This window comes from Dreissena polymorpha, chromosome 8 (assembly GCF_020536995.1).
Source record: "Dreissena polymorpha isolate Duluth1 chromosome 8, UMN_Dpol_1.0, whole genome shotgun sequence".
Classification (NCBI taxonomy): domain Eukaryota; kingdom Metazoa; phylum Mollusca; class Bivalvia; order Myida; family Dreissenidae; genus Dreissena; species Dreissena polymorpha.
Genome location: NC_068362.1, coordinates 57516642 through 57528225, shown reverse-complemented (window position 1 = coordinate 57528225; position 11584 = coordinate 57516642). Strand labels below are relative to the sequence as shown.

The following is an 11584-nucleotide window of genomic DNA, read 5'->3' as shown; positions in this document are numbered from 1 at the left end:
TGCTGTTGGAAGTTTTTATATAGCATTCTAGTATTGGGAAGTATTTATGGATCTTAAAAGATTTTTGTGTAAGTTTTATTATACACGTATATCATGTTGTTTCATATTGTTTGTGTAACAATGCTTCACACATTTGTGATTACTGCGTAATTAACTAATTATATACATATGACGTGCGTAGGCACGTGCATTGCAATGTTAATTTTCAATGAATAGTTCAGAAATATAAAACTATTTTCAAAACACTTGGCTCATTCAATAATTATTGCAAAATAAACGACAATTGATTATTATCTTCGTATCTAGAAAAAAAGTGGCGCGACACGTAAGTTAAATAAATGCATCATGCATATGCTCTTTATATACGTGTATTTATACATTATGACCACACAATAATTTATATGATTGTTGAGAACATCTTATGACATAACGAAAAGATAAAACACGTCCACATTAAGGCATAATATACTTACGACAGGTCTCTGAAAGACACAAAATACAATTATTAATAATTTGTCTAACCGTGAGAAGATAGTGAAAAGTACAGCGTACATGAAAGTTTTAAGTTGAAAACAAGAATCTGTTATTGCCAAACGCACATTCCCATGGTCGGTGCTGGATAGTCCATTTTCCTGACCTACAATCTCATTGCAGGGTTGTCGTTTCATGCTCTCACATACAATTCGATCAAGCTATGCTGGTACAAAAGTACGTTACACTAACAACATGCCATCCTAAAGAAAGTCTGAAACTATGCCATAAAATGATAAGTTATTATGTATAATTTTCAGTATGAGTGTAACTTGATACTGACCATCTTGTCCGTTGCCAGTCGTCATGGGCATATCCCACTTATTTAACATTAAAGTTGGTGTCATAACACTTATGCGACTAAATTCCACAGAAAGTATGACGGAATTTCAATGATGCAATTCACTCGTTGGCTCAGTATATGTCAAGGTTACCTGCAGCCGACATGGTGACGGTGAAGCCTACGTCACTTCCGTCGGAGGTGGCGAAGGTCGTTGGCGACTGGTTGCTCTGTCCGCAACGTCCTTCTACAAAACTAGCAGCGGTGCCAGCTTCATTCGAAACCTGACGGAGAACATAAATAACAAATGAGCCGCGCTCTGTGAAAACGTGATTGATGCATGTGCGATAAGTGTCGTCCCAAATTAGCCTGTGGAGTCCGCACAAGCTCATCAGGAGACTCTTTCCGTATAGATTGGACTTTTTTATCAGAAGTGACTGCCTTTAAACGGAAAATTACATTTCATCTAAAAGTGTCGTCCTGATTAGCCTGTATGAACTGCAGGGACTTATCTGGGACGACAAAACGCACATGCAGTAAGCCCTGATTTCTCACAGCGAGGCTAAAATAATTTTGTTGTTATTCTATAAAGCGCAATTAATGAAATGTTTGATGAATCCTTGTTGCATGTTGATAACAAATTTATATATTTATATATTTTTATGATTTTTAATACATAAATTTAGCGTATTCATAATCTTCCGTACGCCGTGAACTTTTCCTCCCACTTCCAGAAATGCGTTCATAATCGCACGGTCACAGCCACATTTGATTACATTATTAAATTCGTCCATGTAACTTGCCTGGTAAACACACATATAGAGATCGCATTCTTCTTCTGTTGAACTCAAAAATGTCCATATCACATTCTATAGATTTTTTTAATGAAACATGCACACTTCTCTTCACCCTCATATAGCTTTTCTACTGTACCAAATAGATAATATTATGTATTATGTTTAAAATACAAGGCTTCGCAACAAAGTTGTTTCTTGCTCGGCTACTTTTATATTGACTAATCAAAAACTCGATTTTACTCAAGACGATTTAAGGCCATGTTACCACACATATAAACTTGCTTCCGGAAGTGCCGTTGCTGTAGACCATGGTATAGTGGTGTGTAGTCGTCAGGTTAAACATGCAGTAGACACGCCCATCACCTACATATTTGTTATATTAAATGTAAGCGTTACGAAAAACTATACAAATTTGTATTCTTGACAATTTTCATACACATAAGTTACTCTACTTATTATTTTGTTATCGCACAAGGTTGAACAGATTTCCAATATCCTATCGCAAATCTGTGATGTTTTTGAATGTTTATCAAATAAGGAATTCCAACAGAATCGCCAACAATTTAATTGGTCATGCGTGTTTGTATCAAACATTTTACATAATATTAAAGATGTCAAAACGTAAATTATTCTATAATGGTTGTTTATGTATCAAAACATTTTAGTCTCGCTATGGGAAAATGGGGCTTAATGCATGTGCGTAAAGTGTCGTCCCAGATTAGCCTAGATTGGATTTCCGCTAAGAATATACCTACTTAAAACGATTTTTTAAAATAAAAGCGGAAAGTGCCGTTCTTGATTAGCCTGTGCGGACACTCTAGGCATATGCATTAAGCCCCGTTTTCCAATATTCAAGCTTATATACTATTAAAGCATGAAGAGGACGCCAGTGTAAAAAACAACAACAACTATATATTAATGTTCCTTACTTGAATACATCATCTGCGTGGCACAAGTGGAGTAGTTGAACGTCATCTTCGTCTTGTCCGTACAGACGTCCCAACTATCCGCAGGGCCTGTACAGCTGACGGCGCCGTTCGATGACGTCACGTTATACTCCATCCGGGCTAACAGAGAAGGCGGACAGAACTGCTTAGACACGAGTTCTTGACCTAATATATAGTAAAACATTTTGATAAATGTAAGTTTCGTTCCACATATTAATCAGATATGACACTTTCCACATAAACTGTTCGAAGAGACTTCCCATTGAACGAACATTAATAGCCTTTGCGCACATGCGTTAAGCCCAAGTATCGAGTGCAGATATGCTACGTCATAGGTGGAACTGCTTAGGTGCGACTTCTTGACCTAATAATGGAATCTTCTTAATGTTTACATTTTCTATTCACGGATACATCGGTCAATATTTACATGAATTGCCTAAACATCTGTTGGCAGTCAAAAGACCACCATTGTCTACGAATAAATGATTTAAATTACACACGTGAGCCTTGTTCTGGGAAAACGGAGCTTAGTGCGTTTACGTAAACTGTCGACGTAGATTAGCCTGTGCAGTCCTTCGATAAGGCCGACCCGAGTTTTTCAGCTGGTAACTCTGCAGGTCGTATTGCTCTTTGACGATGCTGCGAAGCAGCTCGTCTAAGTTATCGTACCATGAAAAAATTCTTCACAATGGCGACCTATGTAAAAGACCGAGCCAGTCCGATTGAGATAGCTCGATTTTTCTAATCGGCATACCTCGCTGATTATTATTGATAAAGGTAAAAGAAGCTCAGATATCAATAGGACAGCATATTCTGGGGAAAAGATTTAATAATAGTTTGAAAACGTTAATTTTAAATGAGTTATATTCAATCCCTTATATGTTTATAGATCAATGAAACAACTATGCATTTTCTGTCTTGTATTTAACATTTGTAGTGATTTCGTAAATAAATTGCGAATGAAAACGTGTATTATTAACGTTTAACGCGATCATGAGTGTAAAGAAAACGAATTATTTCAAACTTTCCATTTGTAAACGTTGTAGCGAGTATGATATATAAACAGCATAAAAGCCATATAATATTTATGAAACTCGCTCGTATGCGTGCTGTCTCATTTTGCATATTTAATAAACTTTTCAAACAAAAATTACAGAGCCACATCAGTGCACATAGTATGTTTGATAATTCATTCGTTTGTTGGATATTGTTTTCTGTGTTAAACACATATTAGGTCATATCGCGGAGATTTAGTCAACCTTACCATGTGTTCATGGGCGAACTCACGTATTCAAGTACTCTTACGACTATTTGCTCATACCTACTTTCGGGAATCATCATGAAATTATTGCCGTACTTAACGAACAAACATGCCCAAGCTTATTGAATTAGAAAAAAACAATAATCAAAAGAGAAAAATTATGTGAAATCACGTCCGTACACATGACATCATTAACTTCGGAAAGAAAACAACGAAATATAAAGTTTGGTATGATATACATGTGAAATTATAGAGCATGGTGTAATTAAAGATCATATCAAGTTTTGAATATATCTGCTGAAACGTAATAATACAACCCACATATTTCTTGTTATATTTGATCGAGAATGTAACCCGTCTCCCAGTTTCGCTGAATGGGTCAAGTTCCCCATGGGTACTACTTCCTCGTACTCCCAAATTTTTTTCTTACCCAAATTTTTTCGTACCCAATTTTTTTCGTACCCAATTTTTTCTGTACCCATTTTTTTTCGTACCCAAATTGTTTTTCCTACCCAATTTTTTTTCGTACCCAAATTTTTTTTCGTACCCAATTTTTTTTTACCCAAATGTTTTTGGCATAATTTTTGTACCCACAATTTTCGTACCCATTTTTGTTTCGTACCCAAAATTTTCGTACCCACATACACAATTTTGGTGATGTAGATAAACTTAAATTGATGCTTTTATATCCATCCTCTTCAAAAGCATCGTCACATCAGTACTGTCAGTACTTTGATTACATCTTCGAACAACTCTGCTTATTTGCATAGTGCATACTTATATTTCAATAAGCTCAAAGAATTCCATTTGCCAAAGTCTTCAAGACTTTCCAAGCCGCCACAAGCTTGCTTACCCTGTTTGACCATGTAGTGAAACTCCTGCACAGGCGGGGTAGCACCACAGATCTGAGCCTTGGTGGTGAACGTTTCAGCCTGGTGTATCTTGATACGCTCGTTGTTAAGGGAAGGCTCCATTGCTGAAAGGTGAACACGTGGGCACAGGTCCATTTTAACAAATGAACAACGTGTTTTACTACGTGTCGAAATAAGTGACAATGTCTCTCTATGAACGAAAGGGGAAAATATGAGCCCATCCTAAAACACTGGGCTAAGTGTAAAGCGTCGTCCCAGAAATGCCTGTTCGGTCCGCACAGGCTAAATAGGGACGACACTTTAAAAGCATTTATGGAGTTTTACGTTTAAAGAAAGTCTCTTCTTAACGGAAATACAGTCTAGGCGGAAAGGGTCCTCCCTGATAAGCCTTTTAATACTACAAGGATTTATTAAGGACCAAATTTTACGCTCATGCATTCATTAAGTCCAGTTTTCACAGAACGGGGCTCATATTTTCCATTCTTTGTTATTGAGCCATTGTAACTTAAGGGTTGCCACGACACGTGGTAAAAATGCCACTTAAGTGAAATTGCCCCAAGTTTTGTAGAAAAACCTAAAGGTTATTACCACTTATCGCTATATGGACATTTATACTATAAGTATATTTTGTAACACTTTGCTAAAAGGTGATTGCCTCTTTAACCTTCTTGCCACGCGTGGGACATATTTACTTCAATAATATTGACAAGCATATATAAACTACTCGCATTACCTTTCCAGAGTGTGTCAAGAATAGATCAAACGTACCCAAGCTGATTCTGTGAAAGCATTTTTCCGTTTACCAATAGAAAAAAATACCAACGTTGGTTCTCGTTTTTTTTGTTATGCAGTTTAACCGATGAAACGTAAGTTTCAAGTACAATGGTTGGATCAATAAAGAAGTAAAAATATCACAGGAGCTACGTTGGTACGTAAGAACAGGCTAATCTGAGACGACACTTTAAGCACATGTATTCACTAATCAGCCCAGTTTTCCAAGAACAAGGCTTATACATACCGTGCGACTGATAAAAGTAGAACGCCTCGACGCCTGTCACTCGTGTCATCGTGAAACAGAAGTAGGCAAGGAAGAGAGCGTTGATGTGATTGAACTTCTTAGTGGATCTGTAAGATAGAGACGAAAAGGTCGCCGTGTTGTAGTGGGTAAACCCAGTAAATGAAGAAACGGGAAAACTGTTAAATCCTTATTTTTTGCATCGACATGTGAATAAAGTAGACGAATTAGATCTTGATCGCGGTATATTTTACCAAAATAATACTCCCGCACATAGGTCGAAGACCAAGTTTCTTTAGATCAGCCTTCTTGGATTCGAGCGTCTGGCGCAACCTACACTACCCCCAACTCCACGAACAGCCACGATATGGCTCTGGTTAATCGAAGAACGTCAAGAGTATTATTCGTGCTCAAACTTTCTAGACATACTATTAAGTGGGAACACGGACACCTGAAGTGCGGATGTCAAGGTGGTGATGTATATTCAGAAGGTCGTTAACCAAATTACGTGAAAACAAGCTCGTAATATAACTTTATCTACAAAACAACAATAGCTCTATTAATTACAGCCCAGAACCCTTAAGTATGAAAATATTTAAAATGTGTGCGGGTACGTTCTACAGCATACAAATATCACATTGAACACATCTTCATTCAATGACACAGTTAACCAAATAGTCTATAAAAAAATATATTCAAAGACACAAACATATTTCAATAATAGTTACAATATTTCGTCAAAACCCCATTTATTGAAACGAAATTTCCAACTTACCCATCATACACATAGATTGCTGTTGACTGCAGTCTACATAGTTTATTTCAGTGAGCGATTCATACACATTTGTCCTGTGAGGCAGGCCTTGTTATATAGGAGCATGTGCACTCTATTTAACAAAGCGGTGATAAATAAGGAGTTGAACAGGATCGTTGTTGTTTATTTAGGATAAGTAGATTTCATTAAAATAATGTTGGGACGAATTGCGTTTGTTTTACATAAAAATGGACAATCCTGCTTACTGTGATATATGGGGTGGTAATTATTTTACATGAAACGATTTTCGCGTCTGAAAAGGGCAACAAAAACACGCAGACACAACATAAAGAAACAAAATATGACACGTGTCCTCTTCCCAATCAAACTGAACTAATAATGGAAAGTTGAGGTCAGTAAACCAGGAACTATTTGCGCAGAATATCGATGCGCACAGTCCACACGACTTAGATGTGATAAGCCTCTTTAGATACTTATTTGGCCCAGTGCTTACTCTATCCGCAATATCTTGCAAAGCATCGGATCATAAAAATGCACGTTTTGTTTTAGGAATCATCAACAGCATTATTTATTAATTACGATTATAACACATTTTGTCAATCGTTAAAGGTTCTACTGATTATAAAACAGTGGATTGGTTTCTCCTATTACATTACTGATGTATGTTTTCGTTGAAATGTCGCATACATGAGTGTTAATGAATAAAACATTTTCTATCATTAAAAATCGAAAGTTTGTAGTAAATTATAATAAGGGAATAATTTATGAAAGTTTGTAGTAAACAACCGAAGTGTAACGCATATAATTTTACTGGCTACTTTATTATCATTCAACGATAGCAGCAATCAATGCCTAACAATTAACTAACCAAATCAGCCAATGGAATAAATGAAGTGTATCCATTCGGGTCTGCATGCGCTAGGTAAAAGGTCATTTAAGATGAAAAGCTGGGTAAAACAGATTTGCCGAAAAAACATTTAAGGTTATCTGAACAATAAGTACCGGTAGATCGAGTGTAAATGCAGACAAAACGGGATTTCAAATATAGCAAACGATGAAATTCAGACACTAAATCGAGAGAAAAAAATATTGTTCTTATCCAATACTTTTATGAAAAGAACACCAACTATAAGCATAACATGTTTTTAACTTAGTTTCGTCTTGAAGCGACACATCGAGAGCCTGTGGGTTTAAACCGGGTTCAGGGTAAGCCGAACCGCATCCTTTCAAAATTCGTTAAATACGAGTCATACGTTGCATGTATGGCTTTAAATAAGTCCAGTCGCATAATAATTCACAGTAAAAAAATGAATCCCAAACATTGAAATCAACGACTATGAACAAAACGACGCATGCTTAAACATTTGAGCTTAGTCTTGGGAAAAACTGGACTTAATACACGTGCGAGCAGTGTCGTCCCTGATTTGCCTGTGCAGTTTGCACATTCTCATCAGCGACGACACTTTCCGCTTTAACTGTTTATTTTTAGAAGATACTTCCTATAAATGAAAAATACCATGCAAGCGGAAAGTGTCGTCCCTGGAAAGCCTGTGTTGAATGCACTGAGACTGGGATGACACTTGACGCACATGCATTAAGCCACGTTTTCTAAGAACAAGGCTCATCGTAACATTTACACACGTCAACCATGCTGGCGACAAACGTACTTCAGGAGCAGAATTCCCTCCGCCTGAAAGTAGTCCGTGTTCACGCATTCCCACGTAGACAGACTGCCCGCGGAGGGATCCAGACTGCTGACGTCAATCACGAGACCGCCCAACGTGCTGCTTCCAAACGTCAACTGTCCGCGCGTTCCCTCCCAGACGCTGTTTGCAAACGCAGAGGGCCACGTGCATGCGCAGTCTGTGAAAAGTGATTTAGAACGAACGCTCATAATCATCGTCATCATCATCATCATCATCATCATCATCATCATCATCATCATCATCATCATCATCATCATCATCGTCCATTGTTAGAAAGTTCAACCGTTAAAATTCATCTGCTTTTTGATTAGGATAAGCACATAGCATATCAATAAATCCGTTATACCTTCTTAGCGAGAGCACTTATTCTGGAGCGTCTCTCATTTTTTGTAGCATACGATGCACATATGTTTTCTGGGTATTTTGTCTAAGGAAATCATTAATTTTTTTTAGACGTGAAACATTGTGGAATTTAAAGCTTAAAGACACAAAGCATCATTAAGAGCATTTAGCGAAAAAAGAAAGAAAGTAGCATTACATAACCGCAAATAAGTGTGTGATGATGTGATCTCGCAGTATCGGTAGTGATTTTTTTAGAAAGAAACTTAACAAAACACTATTAAGGTTATGTAAGAAATTTTTAGCGACAATGGAAGTTTTCCATTTTGTCGAAAAAAATATCTTACAAATATCAAACATTTAACGACTAACGGTTCGTGAAAATATTAATTTGGATCTTTAAATCGTCTATCATGCAAGCATATTACTACTACTAATACTACATTTGTTTAACGACAACTACCTAAACGGATACCTAAATTCAAGCGTTCCCTCTGAAAATATATGCATTATATGCCATTATATTTCACCTTTTGACTTATTAATTGGGTCATATTCTAGATTTGTATATGCAGAGTTTCTTTGAATTAAACATTGAAAAACAAACGATTGTGGACAACCAGTATTGAATTAAATTACGAGTTTATTAAATTTGGGGTAAATTCTACGTAGACATCACATGGACTTAAAATAACATATGTTTGTAGATACTTTTCTGCTATGTTATGTAAAACATACGCAAATGAAAAACACATAAAATGCACCTGTTCGCGATATTGAATATATGTTTGCACAGAAAATAAACGTTTTTCCCTTGTGTAACAATCTATATCTATTTTACGCTGACAATCTTTGCCTTCAATTACTTCATTATCAGTACGTTTGTTTTGTAAACAAACAGTGTCTACTTTAAACGAAATAATGTTTGAATAGACTAGTTATTGTAAAAATGTGCATATTTTTCAATATAGAACTCATATGAATGAAAAAGAACTGCTTGTTTGAAAAAAACAACAACACAAATCAGCTTAGTACGTGTAATCCACTAATGCCTACTGATTCATCGTTCACGTACACCCCCTTAATTTATTACCACTCGGTGAATCTTATCACATAATCCTCACGTTAAGGCTTTTATGTATAGAACATAAAGGCTTTTCATCGCGAAAGTAATTAGGCGTCAGGCATTGTACGATCGTTCTTAACAACATATCACCTTCTATTGAATCGTCATGGATTCCGCATACACACATTTCATGCGTGTAGATTCATTTCATTATTGTTGACGTTTAAAATGTTTAATATTTATACGATAGATCTACGCCAACACATTAAATAACGATTCGTCTTTAATTTAAATCTCTCATGGTCTGATTTATTTCTGTTGAAAGCAAGTCAAACACCGATTATTCGTTCTTGAGTTCACGTGTGATTTTCGATATCATTGAAAACGGTTATTGTGTGGAAAACTGACCAAATCGACTCAAAGAAACTCATATAAATTCAAACCGATTATTACGACACAATTTATCGGACGTACTTTCTAGTAAGAAAAACTAGTAGTTTGAAATTCCTTAACGTGAATTAAGATTCAGTAGTGTAATCAGCGAACATTCAAGAATGTTGCTTGCTGATTTCTGTCATATCGTTCTGGCATGTTGGAATGCGTGAAGAATGTCGCAATGTCGCCATGACATCAAACCGACTAAAATAATAAATAATAAAATAAATGTCACAATTTTTGACCATCCGGAGGGTATAGCTGTAATTCTCTCATGGTGGCGTGAAGGCGGGTTTGAAAGTCATCAACTCGACAACACGGAAAAACTACAAATATATCCGTCTTAACACCATATAATGGCTACAATGTGACAAGAAGGACATTTGTCGCCCTTTTTGTTGTTCTGACGGGTATATTTGTTCTCGTTCTGACAGGTATATTTGTTCTCGTTTTGACGGGTATATTTGTTCTCGTTCTGAAAGGTGTATTTGTTCTCATTATGACGGGTATATTTGTTCTCGTTCTGACGGATATATTTGTTCTCGTCCTGACGAGTATACTTGTTGTCGATGATGATGATGGTGGTGGTGGTGGTGGTTCTCGTTCTGACGGGTATATTTGTTCTCGTTCTAACGGGTATATTTGTTCTCGTCCTGACGGGTATATTTCATAATTTGTTCTCGTTCTGACGGGTATATTTGATCTCGTTCTGACGGGTATATTTGTTCTCGTCCTGACGGATATATTTGTTCTCGTTCTGACGGGTATATTTGTTCACGTCCTGACGGGTATATTTGTTCTCGTCCTTACGGGTATATTTCTTGATCTTTCGTCTTGTGGTGTTTGCGGGTGTGAAAGTCGCCAAAAACGATAATACGAGACGACAACAACGACAAATATACCCATCATAACGACAAAAAAGCACACCACTGATAGAATCATGGCGTTTGTTCTTTCCATCGTTCTGGCATGTTCTCTTGTTGGCGACCTTCAAACCCGCCAACACAGCAAAACGATGTGCAATAGATCCGACTATATCATCATCATCATCATCATCATCATCATCATCATCATCATCATCATCATCATCATCATCATCATCACCATCATCATCATCATCATCATCATCACCACCACCACCACCACCACCACCACCATCATCATCATCTTTATCATCATCATCATCATCATCATCATCACCACCACCGCCACCTCCACCACCGACATCACCACCGCCATCACCACCGCCATCACCACCGCCATAATGATAATAATAATACATAATAATAATTATTATAATAATAATAATAAAAATAATGATAATAATGGGAATGTAACATAAATAGTTTTAGCTATTTCGAAATGTACGCATGTGGCATGTTACATATATAGTATTAACTATTTATTAATGCACGCATGTGGAATGTTGTATTAAATATGTATTAATATACGCATTTGACACGTTATAGTGTTAATTATTTATTATTATACGCATGTGGATAGTTGCATGAATAGTGTTGACCATTTATAAATATATACCAATTTGGAATGTTGCATCGA

General features: G+C 36.6%; 1 protein-coding gene across 1 annotated transcript; it reads right to left on the bottom strand.

Moving 5' to 3' along the window:
* Positions 1-945: 945 nt before the first annotated feature.
* LOC127840554 (uncharacterized) lies at positions 946-11287 on the bottom strand. The gene is made up of 8 exons (XM_052368966.1): positions 11225-11287; positions 10715-10805; positions 8146-8341; positions 5707-5813; positions 4670-4792; positions 2538-2720; positions 1874-1971; positions 946-1095 (listed from the first exon to the last, which is right to left on the bottom strand). The coding sequence occupies exons 1-8, from the start codon at positions 11285-11287 to the stop codon at positions 946-948; spliced, it is 1011 nt and encodes a 336-aa protein (XP_052224926.1).
* Positions 11288-11584: the final 297 nt, after the last annotated feature.